The 19,950-nt window shown below is 43.9% G+C and overlaps 1 protein-coding gene across 2 annotated transcripts in view; it reads left to right on the forward strand.

Annotated features, from left to right (window-relative positions):
- The window catches only part of DRC10 (dynein regulatory complex subunit 10), a 28,009-nt gene that overhangs the window by 1,520 nt on the left and 6,539 nt on the right, over positions 1-19,950 (forward strand). For both annotated transcript variants that reach the window (XM_004430129.3, XM_087424184.1), the window contains exon 2: positions 18,975-19,786. In XM_004430129.3, coding sequence (XP_004430186.2) covers positions 19,058-19,786 — 729 coding nt within the window. In that variant the 5' untranslated portion in view covers positions 18,975-19,057. The remainder of the gene's footprint in view (positions 1-18,974; positions 19,787-19,950) is intronic.

Consider the following 19,950-nt stretch of genomic DNA (forward strand, 5'->3'; position numbering starts at 1 on the left):
CAGAGCATTTATTCGTGAAAAGTTCTGAGCCTTAAGTTTGTGATGCACTTACCTGGGGCTTCTCCAATTTCCCCACCCCCAGTTCTATTTGCATAATAGTTCAACCAGGGCGAGTAGCCCATGAAAACCAGTCTGATGGGGCTCACTTGATTTGGAGCATTGTTGGCTAAACTGGCAGTCTTGGTGGCAAGAGATCAGGGAGGGCCAGCAGCTCCAGAAGTCCAAAGTTGCAGTCCTACTTGGGGACAACAGTGGCCTGACGGCTTAGAATCCTGGGAAGTGAGGCAGCCATAGGGGGCTTGATAAGCTCTCTACATATTCTGGTTGGCCAGGGGTTATGCACATGTGTAGTAGAGACCAGACCAGCCCAGGCCACTTACACATCCCTGGCCATTGGAGCCTGTGTAGACAAGCAGAGGAGACACAGGGGGGTCCGGCAGAAACTAAGAGTCAAGGCAGACTTGAAAATGACCTGAACATTGACTGCACTCGCCAACAGAGAAGAGAAGCCTTACTAGCTCAAAGTGTTAGAGCACAACCTCTGACCAATTTTTGGCTGAATATTAAGCTATGCAGATACAGGGGTGACCCCTAGGAAGCCAGGTGTAGAAATAAAAATGAGAAAAAAAATTGAACAGAGACATCAGTAACCGCACGTTGTGGAGGAGACCGACTCGACAGATTTAGTCCGGGAAGTAACTTAGCAAACACCCAAGCAAAACAGTAACAAGGACAACAATCATTAGGAAGAAAAAAAGTTGGAATACAGAGTTGCTACAAATTTTATCTAAAATTTCCAGTAGTCAACAAAAATTGTGAGATGTGCAAAGAAACAAAGAAATGTAAATATCCTCAGGGAAAAAAGCAATCAATAGAAACTGTCTCTGTGTGTCCCCAGATGTCGGCTTTAGCAGACAAACACTTCAAAACAACTATTATAAATACACTCAAAGAACTAAAGGAAACCATGTTTAAAGAATTAGAAAACTGTAGGATAACAATGACTCATCAAATAGAAAATACTTAGTATTATTCTAAAATAGATTGTGATAATTAAGATGCACATTATAATCCCTAAATCAACCACTAAGAGAATAACTCAAAAAAATAGTTTAAAGATCAACAGAGGAATCAAAACAGTGGGCTGAAAAATATTTATTTAACACAATAAAAGGCAGTAAAGAAGTAACAGGGGAACAAAAAAAGACATGAAATGAGACAAATAAACAACAATAGCAAAATGGCAGATGTAAATCCAACCATATGAATAATTTTATGTAAGTTATTAAGTGTAAATGGAAAAAAACACTTCAATCAAAAGGCAGAGATTGTCAGACCAGATAAAAAAAGCAAGACCCAAATATATGCTTCCTGTAAGAGACACACCTTAGATTCAAAGACACAACTAAGTTGAAAGTAAAAAATTGAGGGGCCAGCCCCATGGCATAGTGGTTAAGTTTGGTGTGCTCTGCTTTGGCAGCCCAGGTTTGCAGGTTCGGATCCCAGGAGCAGACATACTCCACTCATCAGCCATGCCGTGGCGGTGACCCACATATAAAGTGGAGGAAGATTGGCACAGATGTTAACTCAGGGCTAATCTTCCTCAAGCAAAAAAAGAGGAAGATTGGCAACAGATGTTAGCTGGAGCCTAATCTTCCTCAGCAAAAAAAAAAGTAAAAAATTGGAATCAATGCAAACAGTAACCATAAGAGATGTGGAGTGGCTATATTGCTATCAGACAAAATTTATTTTAAAACAAGAAATGTTACTAGAGCAAAGAAGGACATTTTACATCAGGAAAATCTAGCTAGACTGACCAAGAGAATAAGGGAGAAGCAACAAATTCCCCAAATCAGAATTACAGAAACTAAAAGAAATATAAAGGAATATTATGAACAACTTTATGCCAAAAAATAAGACAACTTAGGAAATGGACAAATTCCTAGAAAGACAAATTATCGAAACTTACTCAAGAAGAAAGAGAAAATTTGAATAAACATATAACAAGTAAAGAAATCGAATTAGAAATAAATAATCTTCCTTCAAAATAAAGCCCAGAGCTAGACGTCTTCACTGCTGAATTCCATCAAATACGTAAAGAAGAAATCATACGAATCCTTCACAAACGCTTTGAGAAAATAGAGGAGTAGGGAGCACTTCCTCACTCATTCTGTGAAGCTGGTCTTACGCTGATGCCAAAGCCAGACAAAGACATCACATGAAAAGAAAACCTCAGACCAAGGGTCAGACCAAATCTGGCCTGTCACCTGCTTTTGTAAATAAAGTTTCCTTTTACATAAATACAGAAATAAAGTCACATAGTCTGTGACTGCTTTTGCTCTGTGACAGCACAGCTGGGTAGTTGCATCAGAGGCTGTGTAGCCACAAAGCCAAAAAGATTTACCATTTACGGAAAAAATTTGCCAACTCCTGCTCCAGACCAATATCCCTCAAGAACACAGATGCAAAGTATTAGCAAACCAAACTCAGCAACGTACAAAAGGGATTATACACCATGACCAAGTGATATTTATGCAAGAAATGCAATATTGGTTTAACATTTGAGAAACAATTAATGTAATATACTATATTAATAGAACAGGTGAAAAAAAAACCCACATGATCATCATAATAGATGCCGAAAAAGCATCTGACAAAATCCAACATCTATTCATGATAAAAACTCTCTATAAATCAGGAACAGAAGGGAATTTTCTCAACCTGGTAAGTGCTTCTACAAACACCCACAGCTAAGATGTACTTATTGGTTTTCTCTAAGGTTGGGGAGAAGGCAACAATGTTTGCTCTCATTGCTTCTGTTCAACACTTTACTGAAGATTCTAGTCGGTGCAATGAGGGAGGAGAAAAGAAATTAAAGGTATCCAGACTGGAAAGGAAGAAGTGAAACTGTCTTTATTCACAGATGGCATCATCCTATATGTAGAAGAGCCTTAGGAATTCACAAAAAACTACTAGGACTCATAAATGAGTTTAACAAGGTCACAATATTTAAAAATCAATTGTATTTATATATATTTTAAATATATATTTATTAGCAACAAACAGCCTGAAAATGAAATTAAGAAAACAATTCCATCCGCAATAACATCAGAGTAAAATACCTAGAATAAAGTTAACAAAGCATTGCCAAGAAAATTAAAGATCTAAATAAATAGAGAGACATTCCATGTTCATGGATTGGAAGATTCGATACTGTTAAGATGTCAGTTCTTCCCAAATTGATCTGTAGATTCAGCACAACACCTATCAAAATCCCAGCAGGCTTTTTTATAGAAATTTACAAGAAGATCTCAAAATTTATATGAATGCAAAAGACCTAGAATAACCAAAACAATTTTGAAAAAGAAGAATGAAGTTGGGATAAATTTCCACTACCCAGTCTCAAAACTTACTATAAAGCTACAGTAATCAAGACAATGTGGTATTTCCCTAAGGATTGGCATATAGATCAACGGAGCAAAACTGAGAGATGAGAAATAAACCCTTACATTCATGGTCAATTGATTTTCAACAAAAGTACCGAAACCATTCAATGGAGAAAAGATAGTCTTTTCAACAAATGGTGCTGATACAAGTGGATATGCTAAAAAATGAACTGAGACTCTTACCTCACACGATACACAAAAATTAACTCAAAATGGATCATAGACCTAAATACAAGATCTAAAACTACAAACTCCTAAAAAAATAGAAGAAAATCTTCATGACTTTGGGTTTGGCAAAGACTTCTTAGATACAACACCAAATCACAAGCCATAAAAGAAAGAAATGATAAATTGGACTTCATTAAAATTAAGAATGTTGAGCTTCAAAAGACATTTTCATAAGAAAATGAAAAGACAAGCTGTAGACAGAAAAAATTTGCAAATCATGTATCTGATAAAATACTATATCTGATAATATATAAATAATTCTTACAACTCAGTAAGAAGACAAACAACCTAATTTTTAAAACCAGCAAAAGAATCAAATAAACTTTCAAAAATCAAAAAGACAGAATTACCAAGTATCGACATAGAGATGGAGAAACTGGAACTCGCATATTTTGCTGATGGGCACATAAAATGGTACAACCAATTCGAAACATAGTTTCGAATTTATTAATTCAATTTATTAAAAAGTTAAGTATAAACTTATCATATTAAGCAATTTATTAAAAAGTTAAGTATAAACTTACTATACCACTCAGCAATTCCATTCCTAGGATTCTACCCAAGAAAAATAAAAGCTATGTCCACACAAAGACATATATGAATGTTCTTAGCAGCATTATTAATAATAACCCAAAACTGGAAACAACCCAAATGTCCTTCAACAGGGGAACGGATAAACAAATTGATATTTCCACATGATGGACTACTATTCAGCAATAAAAACGAACAGAATACTGATACATGCTACAACATGGATGAACCTCAAAAACATTATGCTGAGTCAGGGTTTCTCAACCTCGGTGCTATTGACATTTTGGGCTAGATAATTCTCTGTTGTGGGGCTGTCCTGTGCACTGCAGGATGTTTAGCAGTGTCCCTGGCCTTTACCCACTTGATGCCAGTAGCACCCTCTGCCAGTTGACAACCAAATATATCTCCGAATTATTGTCAATGTCTCCAGTCAAAGTTGCCCCTGGTTGAAAACCACTGTGCTAACCAAAAAGTCAGACGCAAAAGATTGCATACTGTATGATTCCATTTGTATGATTTCATTTATATGAACTATCCAGATAAGTTAAATGTGGTGGGAACAGAAATTGTTTGCAAATTAGCTCATGGGAATTTTGGGCAGTGATGGAAATTTTGTGGTGATGTGGCATAACTTTGTGCATTTACAAAAAAAGTCATTTGGTTGTACACTTACAATGGGTGAACTTTATGGTATGTAAATTATACGTCAATAGAGCTGTAAAAAAAAAAAAAATACACCTGTGATAAATACCATGCAGAAAATATGCGGAGGTTTCCAGAGATCATAGTGCACTTTCTGTTCTAGTCTGAGGAGAGGTCACCATTGAGCTGACACTGGAAGGATGAGAAACAGCTAATCCAGGGGGTGGGAGGTGGTTTCTGGCAAAAGGAACGTGGAGTGTAATGATCCCAGTGCTTGGAGCACTTTCGAGAAGGCCAGTGTGGCCGCAGCGCAGAGGATGAGCTGGACAGGTGGGTTGAACCAGTGAGAAGGAACCTGATCAAAAGAGTGAAGGGGCTTGATCCTTCTCCCTCTGCATGTCCCCTGCCCGCACCGCGGCTTTAGTCCCCAACAGCTCTCACATTCCTCTGTCTGCTTTCTGGGTCTTTCCTGAAATCTACTCCGGGTATCCTACCGCTGTGCACATCCCTCATAGATGTCCCACCAGGCGGCCGCTGGTCTGTACCGTGCCTTGGTACAAAATAGGAAGAGGCGCCCCTCTGGACACACACAGCCCCGTAGTTTCAAGACTTGATAAATGGATAGCACGTTCTAGCGTTGACAGACACCTCAGCCCCTCAACCCCTGCTTCGCGTCCAGTCTTTGCTTTTTGGGTCAATACCACAACAATCCAACCGGTAACCGGAGCCAGAACCCTGGGCCTCCTCCTTAACTCCTTCCTCTCTCTCGTTTCCCACATCCAGTCCTCCGCCTCATCCCATCATTCTGGTTTCTCAATAGTTCTAGAGCCCGTCAACTGCCTTGTCCCTGGCTGAGGCCACCCTGGTCTCTCCCCCGGACACTGTGACAGCCTTCCAAACTTGATCCTCTTGCCATCTTGCACCTGCAAACCCTTTCACCACGATTTCCCCGGCTCCAGATCTGGTCTTGTCACTCACTCCAGCTTAAAACTCTTGGTGGAGCCTTCAAGTCCTCCTCTTGAGCAATGCGGGAAGCTGTCGTGTCTGCACTTGCTAACTGATCAACTCAGGGTGACTGCTTTATTCCCTGGCCCCCCTAGGGAGATCAAGAGGAAGTGAGAATCAACCAGATAACCAGGCCAGGCCAGGCCAAAAGGCCAGGTAGGGAAATGGTGGGAAAGTCGAGAGGGAGAAGGGGTGAGTTCTGAGGCCACTGCTGATGCCTTGTCTGAATATAAAAAATTGTTAGTGGAAGGCAAGGATCTGCTGGACTAAACCCTTGCCAGACTGCACCCTCCACCCAGACAGCCCCCAATAGCCTTTTGACTGGCAGCAGCAGTAACAGAGACTGCAGGTCGTAGCATCAATCTCCCTGCCTGGGCTGGACGGGCTGCCTGGGGCATCGCAGACAGCCGTGCCCTGGTTCTGGGCGAGGCAGCCCTTGGAAACAGATTCCAGACATACATGGTTGGATGTCAATGCCAGGGTCTTGGCTTGGGCTTTTCACTAGGTTTACAGTGAAAAGTTGAATTAAAGGGTGAGTCTTCCCTGCCTACTCAATTGCTAAATTCCTCTCTGCACTTCCCTTTTTCCCTAGAAGAGCTCAGGGCAATGAGGCCATGAACCACCTGATTTATGCCTCAGCGTATAATAATCACTCACCTTTGAAGAGGGCTTTTAACTCTCCAAAGGGCTTTCCCGCCTATTAAATTATCCCCCCTCCACCCAGCTCCCTTTTGATGTGGCTAGGACAGGTGTCATATCCCCAGGTGCCAGGGAGAGAAGGGACTTGCCCAGACGTATTCCAAGACCCCAGGCAGGGCAGAGTCATGCACACAGGTCTCCAAACACCCAGCTTGGGACTCTGATCTTGATTCTGTAACTGATGGTGACTTTAGATGGCACGGATGTCAGCTCGTCAGGTACAGCTGGGTGAGACTTGGACGAGCCTTCCTTTGAACCTGGATGGAGCGCTGGACTTAGGATGGAGAAGCCAGGAGTTTCATGGGTGAACAAGGCCACTGCGGTCTAGACCAGTGGTTCTCAACCAGCGGCATCCGTCCCTCCCCCACAGGGACATTTGGCAATGTCTCGAGACATTTTGTTTCCAGCTGGTCAGAACTGGTGGTGGGAGAAAGGTGCTCCTGGCGTCGAGTGGGTGGATGCCAGGGACGCTGCTAAACATCCTGTAACACACAGGACAGCCCCACAACAGAGAATCATCTGACCTGAAATGTCCGAGTGCAGAGATTGAGAAACTCTGTTCTAGACTGGTATTTTCCTACAAGGCAAATGATACGCACCCACATTAAACACACACACACACACACGTTTTCCCTTCAGGTCCTAGTTAGTGGAACTGAAAACAACAGTGATTAAAAATCAAGGGCCAGCCCCGTGGCTTAGCGGTTAAGTGCACATGCTCTGCTACTGGCGGCCCCGGTTCGGTTCGGATCCCGGACGCGCACCGATGCACCGCTTCTCTGGCCATGCTGAGGCCGCGTCCCACATACAGCAACTAGAAGGATGTGCAGCTATGACATACAACTATCTACTGGGGCTTTAGGGAAAAAAAAGGAGGATTGGCAATATGTGTTAGCTTAGGGCCGGTCTTCCTCAGCAAAAAGAGGAGGATTAGCATGGATGTTAGCTCAGGGCTGATCTTCCTCACCAAAAAAAATCAAGATCATTTGAAATACAGAGCATCAGGGAAAAGCTTCTCCTTGACCTTAACTCTCCAATAACAGCAGCAGGTTATATCCTATGGCCAATCAAATACCTTTAACATGGGGGCTTTCAAACACAGGTTGTTTTTTTAACCACAAACCAGACCAAGAAATACATTTTCCTTCTCGACGTAGCACACACGAGTTTAATTACAAATGAATACTTACAACATGCAACACACACTAATATTTTCTACTCTCTTTGATTTATTTTTAACTGGTGAGTTGATTTCACTCGCTAAAAGGGCACAACTCATGGTTTAAAAAAACACTTCTTCAACATAATCTGTCAGCCAGGAAAAGCCAGTATTTTGCATTTTATAAGGTTATGATTTAAATATATTTTTTTAAGTAGAGGAAGTTTATTTTAGAAGAATCTAAATTTACTGCTAGGAAATTCTTCCTTCTGCCTGAAACACCAAATGATACTATTGGCAGTTGGATAGAACCAGAAATAAACACTTCTAAAGCTACACTGTAAACCAAAAGAGGAATTAAAAATGGTGATGAATTAATTTGGAAGGAGGAGGAAACTGAAAAATGGTGAGTAGTTGAAGGGATCTCTGTCCCCTTCCAACACGAACAGAAAAACGTGAATAATGTAGAAACCAGCAAAATTAAAACAGAGTAAAAAGGAGTAAAAGGAGGTTCCATTTTGGCTCTTTATAAACCCGTCTGCATAAAAACATATGTACTATTTTGAAGAAAATTACATCTTGGATTTTAAGAAGGATCCAAATGTTAAGATTAAATTGTATCATTTTTGACATTGTAATAAAAGCTAAACATTACTGTGCCAGGACTTCATTTCATACTCACGGCAGTTCTGTGCAGTGTGTGTTTCATGAGTGTCCCCACTTTAGAGATGAGCATGATGGAGCTTAGAGAGGTGATTGACTTGCCTAGAGCCACACAGTGAGGAAGAGGGGATCCACTGGGGCTGAACTCCAGATTTGTCTGACACCAGACCACAAACTTAGTCACTGTGCAGTAGGCTCCTGTTTTCTTTTCCACTTCAGAGATGAGGGGCCAGAAGGTCGAGTGAATTTGCCCAGGGCTATAGCTATGGCCAGTGGCTGGTGGAGAGTTATTCATTATAACTGGCAGCTTAGAAATCTGTCCCCGGGAGCACATTCCTCCCAACCTCAGTCACTATTCAGCGTCCTCTGTCTCGAAAGCACAGATAACATTGGAGCCTGCGGCCTCAGAGCCATCACTGCAATGAGATCCCGTCTGTTAATGCCTCCAGCGTTCTCTGTGACAGCTCCAGCCTGGAAATCTTTTGCAAACCAAATATAATCCACAAAACATGGGTTTGCAAAAAAGACAAGAGAGGATTGAGTCATGGTTCAAAAGCGGTGATAGAAAAAACCAGCTAAACTATGAAAAAGAAAAAAGAAATTTGCTTTAAATCTTTTATTTTAAAATTCCAGGCCCTGAGTACAGGGATGGGGAACAACCTATAGGCCAAATCTGGGCCCCCAGTTTTCACTATTAAAATATGACACTATTTTCTGGTTCTAACTCAGAACATGACGTATTTTGTGAAATAACATTATCCCATTATGCCAACATCTCCCTGTGGGAAATGGACCTGTTGGGAAAGCTGGGTTTGCCATCTCTTCATTGATTCAACAGTGATTGATTGAGCACCTACTATGCAATAGTGGCTTAGGACAGTAGTCTTCATCATGAATTTTCTGCCCCTTTCCATCCCCTCATTTCCCTGTGCTAGAATTGGAAGGCTCCGATTAAGCATATAAAGTTCTTCTGAAGAAAGCTAGATGTGTGGTTTGCAGGCCAGTGGGATCTTCCTGGAAAATTCCTACTGCTTCAAAGACAAAACTTCTGCCCATTAACCCAGCAAGTAGGTGGTGGAATTGTAACTAAGCAGCCAGGACTCCCTTACCCATAGAGGACGCCTCTGAGTCCTAAGCAGAACATTGGGGTGAGGGTGAAGCAGATCCTGTTAGGTCCTGGAGGCAGGGAGTGGGTAGGAATTATACCTCTCAGAAACAAGATAGAACTGTCCAAAGGACATGAAATCAGCTACGCAAACTGTGAAATCCACAACATGGTTTTATGCAATCTGCGATCATGTAGACATTGCAACGTTTTCACGAGGGGAGAAAATAAAAACAGACCATGAGCCCCATGTCTTGTGAAAGCTTATCTCTGCCATCTCTACCTCCAACCATATTTCCCACCCTCCACCATTCTTTCTTGGCTCTCTCACTCCTAAGCTGAAAGCAGCCTTTTTTGTCAAGTCATGAGAAGTACCAGGAATGGAGCAAGGCAGGCACCAAGTATCATTTGGAGCTAAGAATCAATGGGGAAATATTTAATTGCCTAGGAACACATGTGCTGTGAATTGTCAATGGAAGGCTGGTACGAAGGAGGATCTGTTTAGCTGGCTCTGTTCATTCAGTGATGTCTGGTTTGGGAAGAAATACACACGCGTGGCAGTAAATAACATTCAGCCCTGTGGTGAGAAGCCTTTTCAGGTCTTTTTTTTTTTTTTTTTTTTTAAAGATTTTATTTATTTTATTTTTTCCCCCCAAAGCCCCAGCAGATAGTTGTATGTCATAGCTGCACATCCTTCTAGTTGCGGCATGTGGGACTCGGCCTCAGGATGGACGGAGAAGTGGCGCCTCGATGCGCACCCGGGATCCGAACCCGGGCCGCCAGCATTGCAGCGCGCGCACTTAACCACCAAGCCACAGAGCCGGCCCTCAGGTCTTTTTTAATTCCAGTTGTTTCAATGAGAAAGTCTCAGTTTGATGTTAATACGTCTTTTGTATATTAACATTATATCCTGCAACTTTGCTATAATTGTTTATTAATTCCAAGTGTTTTTGTTGATCTTTAGGCTTTTACACATAAACAATCAGGTCATCTGAGAACAAAGGTAGTTTCATTTCTTCCTTCCCAATCTATACATTTTATTTCCTTTTCCTATCTTATTACGTTAGCTAGGACTTCTATTATGATGTTGACCAGGAGTGGTGAGAGGGGACATCCTGGCCTGACACCTGATCTTAGAGGGGAGACTTCGAGTTTCTCACAATTAAGTATGATGTTAGCTGTAGGTTTTTTGTAGATGTTCTTTATCAAGTTGAGGAAGTTCTACCCTATTCCTTGTTTGCTGAGAGGATTTTTTTTGTTTGTTTTTTTAATCATGAATAGGTGTTGGATTTTGTCAAACAGGAATAGGTCTTTGGATATTTTTCTGTGTCTATTGATATGGTCATATGATTTTTCTTCTTGTTGATGTGACGGATTACATTAATTCATTTTTGAATGTTGAACCAGCCTTGCAGACCTGGAATAAATCTGCCTTGGTCATGGTATATAATTTCTTTTATAGATTGGTAGATTCAATTTGCAAATATGTTGTTGAGGATTTTTACATCTATGTTCATGAGAGATATTGGTCTGTAGTTTTCCTTTCTTGTAATGTTTTTGTCTATTTTGGTGTTAAAGTAATGCTAACCTCATAGAATCAATTGGAAAGTATTCCTTCTGCTTGTATTTTCTAGAAGAGATTGTAGGGCCGGCCCTGTGGCTTGGTGGTTAAGTGCGCGCGCTGCGATGCTGGTGGCCCGGGTTCGGATCCCGGGTGCGCATCGAGGCACCACTTCTCCGTTCATCCTGAGGCCGAGTCCCGCATACAGCAACTAGAAGGATGTGCAGCTACGACATACAACTATCCACTGGGGCTTTGGGGGGAAAAAAATAAAATAAATAAAATCTTTAAAAAAAAAAAAAAGAAGAGATTGTAGAGAATTGGTATAATTTATTCCTTTAATGTTTGATAGAATTCACCATGAAATCATCTAGGCCTGGTGCTTTCTGTTTTGGAAGGTTATTAAGTATTGATTCAATTTTTTAAATAGATATAGGCCCATTTGAGTTATCTATTTCTCCTGTGTGAGTTTTGGTAGATTGGGTCTTTCAAGGAATTGGTCCATTTCATGTAGGTTATCAAATGTGTGGCCATACAGTTGTTCATAATATTCCTTTATTATCATTTTAACATCCATGGGATCAGCAGTGATAGCCTCTCTTTCCTTCCTGATATTAGTAATTTGTCTCTTTGTTTATTAGTATGTCTTTAACATCTCCCTACCATTTGGTAATCTTGCTTTTTTTTTTTTTTTTGCTGAGGAAGATTGGCCCTGAGCTAACATCTGTGCCCGTCTTCCTCTATTTTGTATGTGTGATGCCGCCACAGCATGGCTTGATGAGCGGTGCCCAGGATCCGAATCTGCAAACCCCGGGCCGCTGAAGCGGAGCACAGGAACTTAGCCACTACGCCACTGGGCCAGCCTCCTAATCTTGCTTTTGAACAACGGAGATGTGGTCTCAGACTCATCTTTTGTGGGTAATAGTATCTAGCTAGAATGAAGTAATAGGACGTAGACATTGTTACCTTCTGTTTAAGGAAAGTGATAGGGATTTTCCAGTTACAGTGGTGATATAAAGTTTCCTTTTTAATGAAAAATACTTAAGAATGAAAGTATACTTAAAGAAAAAAAAAAAGTTGATAATAGTACAGCTTGGCCTTTAACTTTGGCAGAAATCACAAAGGTGGCATGCTAGTGAGAGAGACTTGGGCAACGCTGTGTTAGAACTAACCCTCGTGAAGGCCTCTTCCCTGACCGTCACTTCTGCCACATACGGTGCGGCATCATGCTGCCTGACGATCCCTGAGTCGTGATCAGTTTTGAGGGGTGTCTTGATAACTAGTTGATAATAAGTTCCAAAGTATGTGAATGTATGATTCAAAGATATAAAAATCAATGAGAGATGATTCAAAGCTTACCCTAAAATAGTTCAGACCTCTCACTTATATTCTGATATAAGCTTTCTTAAGTGAGGAGAAAGGGATGGAGTGACAGGTTTATTGTCACAAACTGTGTCTAATCCTGGGGGTACCCAAGGGAACATGACACCCGCAGGATCACTGTGTGGCAGTAGAAAGAAAGGCAGGTCAAGTCTAGTATGTATATACTTATATATATATAATGACAAATATGAATATTCCTATTTGTAGTTGTTAAGTAGATTGAATGCTATAAGAACTTGAACACATCTATTCTCAAGGTCTCTGCTTGACAGGATTCATTGTAACTGGACCAGCAAAGAATCCTTCTACTCTGTCCCCCATAGAAGTCAATCTTAAGGTCGAGAGACTGGATAGGATAATGGTTGCGGGGTCCAGGCTCCCAGGACAGATGGCCTGGGCTGCGATCCCAGCTCTGTCACTTACTAGCTGTAAATGAAGAGAGTCCTCTAACCGCTCTCTGTCTCCCTTTCCTCATCTGTGAAATGGAGGCTATACAAGCACCGACCTCATAAGGCTGTTGTCAGGAATAAAGGAGTCAATTTGTGTGAAGCATTTAGAACCACGTTTAGCACATAGTAAATTCTCAAGAGTTCGCTAATATTAAAATTGCATTTCTTTTTTTTTGTAATTTTTTTTTCCCCCAAAGCCCCAGCAGATGGTTGTATGTCATAGCTGCACATCCTTCTAGTTGCTGTATGTGGGACGCGGCCTCAGCATGGCCGGAGAAGCGGTGCTTCGGTGTGCGCCCGGGATCCGAACCCAGGCCGCCAGCAGCGGAGCGCACGCACTTAACCGCTAAGCCACCGGGCCGGCCCGAAATTGCATTTCTTAAAATGAAATTCCCCCCCACCCCACTCCAGGTTTTTTTATACTCTCTGACTTCTCCACTTCCCAGTGTTGGACTTGTAGGGTAGTTGTAGCAATTGCGTTTTCTTCCCATTTTTCTCCCCAGGTGAAAAAAATATAATTTACCTCAACCCTTTTCTTTTCTTTTTTTTCAAAGTGTTCTGAGAGCGAAAGTAATAAAATATCCAACAAGCCCATTTGAATGAAGACGAGGTGTAATTTGCATGATAAAGATATATTTCCATTTATAAAGTTCATCAGCAGAATTAATGACAAATAAAGGAAAGATCCAATTAAAGTTCCCCATCCATTAACAATCTTGCTTCACTCTTACAGCAGGAATTTTTAAAAGAGAGGCTTAAGTTGGAAGTGATTTAAATATTAAGGTTGGTGGCATTAAAAAGGACGCGAAATGATCATATTAGAATTCAAGGGAAAGAGATTCTCTCGTGATTTTTGTCATCAGAGTCAGATGCATTTCCCCCCATCCTACTTCCACTGGCTTTTTCTTGTTGGCCCAAATGAGCTGTCAAGAACTGATGAGCGTCATCATAATCAAAGAAAACAAGTTTGCCCTTTAAAGCAAAAGAGGTAATTTGGCTGAAAGCAAATTGGAAACATTTCATATAACGTTGCATTTCCAGCCGTGATCTCTCTCAGCCGTGATCTCTGAAGAATTCAGGCGTTTTGATTTATGCCTGAGAGCTTTGGGGGACAATGGGGAGAAGTGTGTTCATTAAACATTGTTCACATTCATCCTGGGGCCGTGGGGCAAAGATCCTTCATCCTCAGAGAGGCTGAGGAAGCTCCGTGCCTGTCCCTAAAACGTTATTTTCAGGAAAAGCCTTAAAGGAACTCAGGAGATTGATGGGGAGCAGGAAGTAGGTGGAATCAAAGAGGTGCAAGATAATGCCCTTCTCGCCTCAGTCCTCAGCTCTCAGCAGCTTCTAATTTTGGATCCATGTCGCCTGGTCAAGGAACAGAGCATCCTGGGCACCTGATCTGGCTGCCTTTCTCCCTTGTTCCTAGTCAGTCTATGTGTTTCTTTGATTCCCCCCTCTTCTCTCTGATTCCCCCCTCTTCACTCTTTGGTTTGCTGAACTGAAGATAACTTGTGTGGCTTCCATATCACTTCCCTCTCCCTTGAAATTATGTTTCCATCCCCAAGGTCTCCCTGGAGCCCCCTTGGTCTCGTGTTGTCAGTTGCCCAGACTATTTTGTCAGCTAGGGTTCTCTGAGTGCAAGCAACAGAAACTGACCCTGGCCGAGCAACTTGGCAAAGGAGAAGCTGCAGAGCCAGGCCTCGGAGAGGACGGCAGCCAAGGCTGTTCTGGGGATCTTGGTAGCGGGATCTCCAGGAGCCGACCACCGGCGTGAATCTGCCCCCACCACTTCCCATCCGTGAGTCCCTCTTCAGGGTTCCTGGGAGGCAGAGAGCAGGGCTCTTTGACGGGCGAGCCCACCAAGACTGCACACGTGGGAGAGAGGATGAGTCCTCAAAGGGCACCCGGGGCGCCATCCCTGACAGAGAGGAAATGAATCACGGGAAGGCGAGACATCCTGTCCGCTGGGAGCTGGAGCTCAGTGAGTGTGAAACCGAGCTCTCTGTCCTCCTTTCCTAACTTCCTCTTCCCATTCCCCACCCTACCACCCTACCCCCGTTCCTCAGGGCCCCGCCCTCGTCTCCCAGTCACCCAAACTCAAAACTCTTTTTCGCTCACCAAGTCCTGATGGTTCTGTCTTCAAAACATTTCTCACACCCGCAGAGTCTGAAAATTAGAATGGCACAGGTAACCTGTAAGTGGTCCAGCAGATCTCTCCGCAAGAGGATGTTCTGGTTTTTCCAGTGCTGGGTAGGCAGTAGGGATCAAAACAGATAAAGCCTTCTTCCTACCTTCCTTGGAGCCTACTTTTGGGGGAAGGGGAAAGACAGACAACAAACAAATAAACAGGCCCCTGTAGAGACGTCCAATGGGATGCTTCACCTGGAGAAAAAGAAACCAGGATAAGGGAAGGGGCGGGCTGGGAGGAGCGGAGGGTTTATATTTTATGAAGGGGTCAGGAAAACACTCGCTGCTACACTGATATTTGAACAGAGAAGGAAGTGAGGGAACAGCTCTGCAGGTGTTTAGAGAATGTTCCAGACAGGGGAGACAGCAAGTGCAAAGGCCCTGAGGTCAGAGCACATTTGACACATTCAAAGAACAGCAGAAAGGGTCAGTTTAAGTGCAGAAGAGTGAGTGATAGCAGGGCCTTCTAGGTAATTGTAAGGACTCTGGCTTTTGTTCTGGGTGAGGTGGGAAGGCATTGTAGCGGTGGTGTGCTAGTAAATGTTTAACAACCAGTTTGGGAGGGGTGCTGATTTGTGGTATTTGCCAATTTTCATGATGTAAATATGCCCACCATGGCTGATTTCAAGCTACCAATGGTTTAACAACCAGCTCACAAATATCCTGAAATTTTAACAATCAGTTGTTGTGAGCTGGGTTTTGAGCAGAGGAGTGAAAGGATCTGACATTTTAAAAGGCTTCCTCTGGCTGCTGTGATAAGAGACTGTGGGGCAGGAGGGCAGAAGCAGGGTGACCAGTGAAGAGGTTATCACAGTCATCTTGGTAAGAGATAATGGACACTTGGAAGGTCCAGTGGCTCAATGACATCAGGGGTAGCATTCCTGTAATTCTCTTAACTTTTTCTTCTTGTTCACAAAATGGCTGCCACTGCTCCAGCATTAAGCCCAAGTTCAGGGAATGGAAGTGAAGCCAACAATGTCTTTCTTTTGCATCGGGAAGTTATAAGTTTTCCTGGAGCCCCTGGAAAACTTCTCTCTCTGTTTCATTGGCTTGAACTGTGTCTATAGCCACTCCTAGCTGTGGCTGAGTGGAGGCTGAGAAGGTGAGCATTAAGTATTTCCAGCCTCTACAGTATAAGCAAACAAGAGGGAAGGGGGTTGGGATGGGAGGTGGTGCCTGCCACAAAGGAGTGTGGCCTTATGAGAATTTGACCCAGCCTGGAAGCCCAGGAAGGGCTCCCCTGAGGAAGTGACACTTGAACTGAGATCTGAGTGTAAGGAATTAACTTGGCAAGAAGGAGAGAGAAGAGTGTTTCAGGAAGAAGAAACAGTGTGTGCAAAGGCCCTGAGGTGGAAGGTTTATAATATTCCAACCTATCTACCTACCACCAGCCCTTTCACTATAAATCATCCTTGACAACAGATTTTTCTCAAAAATCTGATTTTATCCTGTTACACTTTTCATGAAATCAAAATGGATCCCAATTTCCTACAAGATAAACTCCAAGGTCCCCACTCTGGTGTTGAAGGCTGGTCATCATCTTGATCTGTCTGTGAACAAACACACCTTTATCTCCTTCCTTCCATAGTGACCGAACCTACATGTGTGCATATTTCATATCTCAAACTAGTTTATAAACTCTGGGAGGACAGGAACCAGCCCTTGCATCTCTTTTATATCCCCAGGGGCTCAATAAATACCCGAACAGATGACTACAGGGATGATCTTTATTGCGGGGATCAGGAGCAGGTGCGAGCAGACCAGTTAAGAAGCCGTTTAATCATCCAGGGAGAGACTGGAAGGCCCTTACTCAGGGGCAGAGGGGCTGCGGAGAAGGGAATGGAGCGGGAGCTCTCGAGGAGAGAACACTGAGAGAGCTGGGTGCCATATTGGATGTGGGGGGCAAGGAAGAGTACGGGGTGGCACACAGGTTTCTGGCTTGAGCAACTAGCATGGCAGAATCACCCATCATCCAGACAAGAGATCAAGAAGGAACAGGGTGAGGGGTGGGGATGTGGGGGGGTCCATCTTAGACACGGTACATTGAGCAGTAGGGTTCGTTAGGTCTCCAGCCGGCCCGGAGTCTCAGAATGGGAAATCACTGAAGTCCTAGTCTTGGGGTTTCGATTTCTCTGAGCTAATAATATTAGTTGTTATTTATTGAGCACTCGCAGAGTCCAGGCCCTGTGCCAGAAATTTCCCATCGAATCTGAGGATCCCTGTCTTATGGCCAAGGAAGCCCAGCTTAGGGGAATTAGAGAACCAGCCCCGGGTCCCCAGCAAGGATCTGAACCCCAGTGGGGCTGCTCCAAAGCTGGTCCTCTTAGCTATTGTGCCATGTAGGCGATGTAAATAAAATGATTGATTTCTGGTTGCTGCCGTAAATTTTTCTGAAACAATCTTCTAAATAAGCCTTTTATTTTGTAATAATTGTAGATTTACAGAAAAGTTGTGAAGATAGTACAGAACTCCCATCTGCCCTTCGGTCAGCTCCCCCAATGTTAACATCTTACATAACCTTGATATGTTTGTCAAAACTAAGAAATTAACATTGGTACAGTGCTATTAACTAAACTGTCGACTTGATTTGGTTTTTTAAATTTTATTTATTTATTTTTTCCCCCAAAGCCCCAGTAGATAGTTGTATGTCATAGTTGCACATCCTTCTAGTTGCTGTATGTGGGACGCAGCCTCAGCATGGCCAGAGAAGCGGTGCGTCGGTGCGTGCCAGGGATCCGAACCCGGGCCACTAGCAGCGGAGCGTGCGCACTTAACCACTAAGCCACGGGGCCGGCCCTTGATTTGGTTTTGACCAGTTTCCCTAATAATGTCCTTTTTCTGTTCCAGGATCCAATCCAGGATACAGCATTGCACGTAGCAAAACAGTTTTTAAAAACTGTATTCATTTTAAAAACTGTATTTCGAAGTCATTATTCATCCCCACTCCGATTTTTAAATCCATACTTAAAAGTCAGTGCACATGTGCTGGGCTGGTCCTAGTGCTGTTTGCTCTCAGCTCCCCGGTTTGCCCTGTTCCTGTTCCTTTTTTTTTTTTTTTTTTATAATTTATTTATTTTTCCCCTCAAAGCCCCAGCAGATAGTTGTATGTCATAGCTGCACATCCTTCTAGTTGCTGTACGTGGGACGCGGCCTCAGCATGGCCGGAGAAGCGGTGCGACGGTGCGCGCCCCGGATCCGAACCCGGGCCGCCAGCAGCGGAGCGTGCACACTTAACCACCAAGCCACGGGGCCGGCCCTGCCCTGTTCCTGTTCTGCTCTGTGTCTCAGGCTGCTGACCCCCTCAGCCTGCACTGCCCAGGCCCCCTTGTCAGCTGGTTTCCCGTTGGGTTTGGCCAGTGGGAGGCACTGGTGTGAGGTCGGAGGGTGAGAGGAAGGGAAAAACGAGAGTATTTCTCCCCGTCTCTCTGCTTTGGGCTGCGTTTCTAGCAGTGGCTGCAACTCCTCTGGGGCTCTGGCTCCTCCTGGACAGGAAATGGCTGTGATTCCAGCTTCCCCTGGGTGACCCGGATCCCCAAGCTCACCACTTCCTCCTCCTGTGGTGGCTTCCTGCCACCGACAACTGCTGGGTGGCTTCACCTTCCCCTCGTTGGCTCTCAACTCTTCCATCACCCGTGTAACTGGTCCTTTAAAATGTAAACACTTAGAATGATGTCTACCTTCCTGGTTGGTCCCTGCCTGACGCATGTGCCAGGGACCCACCTCTGCAGTGGTCCTCCTGCCCTTGTGGCCCCGACACTGTCGTAAAGTTAAAAACTACTTCCAGTGAGAGGTTGTGTGTGAAAGCTGCAGAGCACTCAAGATGAGCTCTCAGTGTCAAGTTGATGGCTGCTGTGGCCACACCAGCCGTACCCATGTCAGCACAGCTCTACTAACTGCTTACTCCTTCCTTTTTCAGGGTTTCTAGGGATAATAAAAGCAGGAGACCCATCCAGTCTCCATCTCTCAAGGCGTGCAAAGACAAGCAGAGCTGCTTATAAAATGGCTTTAGACGTGCTCGCCGTGGCCCCTCTCTACCAAGGCCCCGACATCAACAGAATAAGGCTGATGACAGAGCCATCCAAAAAGCCAGCCTCCTCACCAAACCCCTTGGTCCCCTCTAAGACCAAACTCACCACCATTGAGACCCAGCGGATCATGTCCGTACTGGACGAGACCATCCACAAGGTGCAGTTGGTGACGCTGCTGTCACACGTGGCCTCCAATGACAGGGATCTGGAGGGGATGCTGGGAGAGAACATCACGCAGGTGGTGAGAGAGCATGAGGACCTCTGCCGGGTCCTCCTGGACAACATGAGTGACCTGCGGGACAAAGAAAGGCAGTTGCAGGAGGAGAAGGAGTTTAAGGAAGAAAGTTGGGACCGAGAGCGCCTCCTCTCCATAGAGCTGCAGAAATCCACCCTCCCGCCGCTGATGCACCAGATCAAAGAATCCACCAAGAACATCCTGAGGCTCTTGCTCAGTAACCCCCAGGCTGCCAAGCTCTTGCAGACGCAGACGCCGGGCAGAAGTGCAGAAGCCCAGAATTTCATCGATAGCCTGCTAGAACTCCGGGGCTTCCTGTTCGAGAAGCTTCTCACCAGTCCCATGGAAGCTAGAGATAAGGCCCAGTTCATACAGGACATCAGCAGGCACAACAGAAGGAACCAAGAATTCATCGACGCCCTTGAAAGTGAATTGGCGGCGAGCATGAGGAGCAGGGATGCAGAGGTATCGCTTCACGGTGTTGGTCAGATTATGGAAGGAGCCACACCGAAGGAGCCCAAATCTTCTGGCATTTGGGTTTTTCCCCAGTGATTTAAATAGCTGTTGTCATTCATTTACTCCACAAATATTGTTTTGAGCACTTAATAGGTGCCAGGTTTTATACATAA

The sequence above is a fragment of the Ceratotherium simum genome, chromosome 35, assembly GCF_057802395.1.
Source record: "Ceratotherium simum simum isolate JZ-2026a chromosome 35, ASM5780239v1, whole genome shotgun sequence".
NCBI lineage: Eukaryota > Metazoa > Chordata > Mammalia > Perissodactyla > Rhinocerotidae > Ceratotherium > Ceratotherium simum.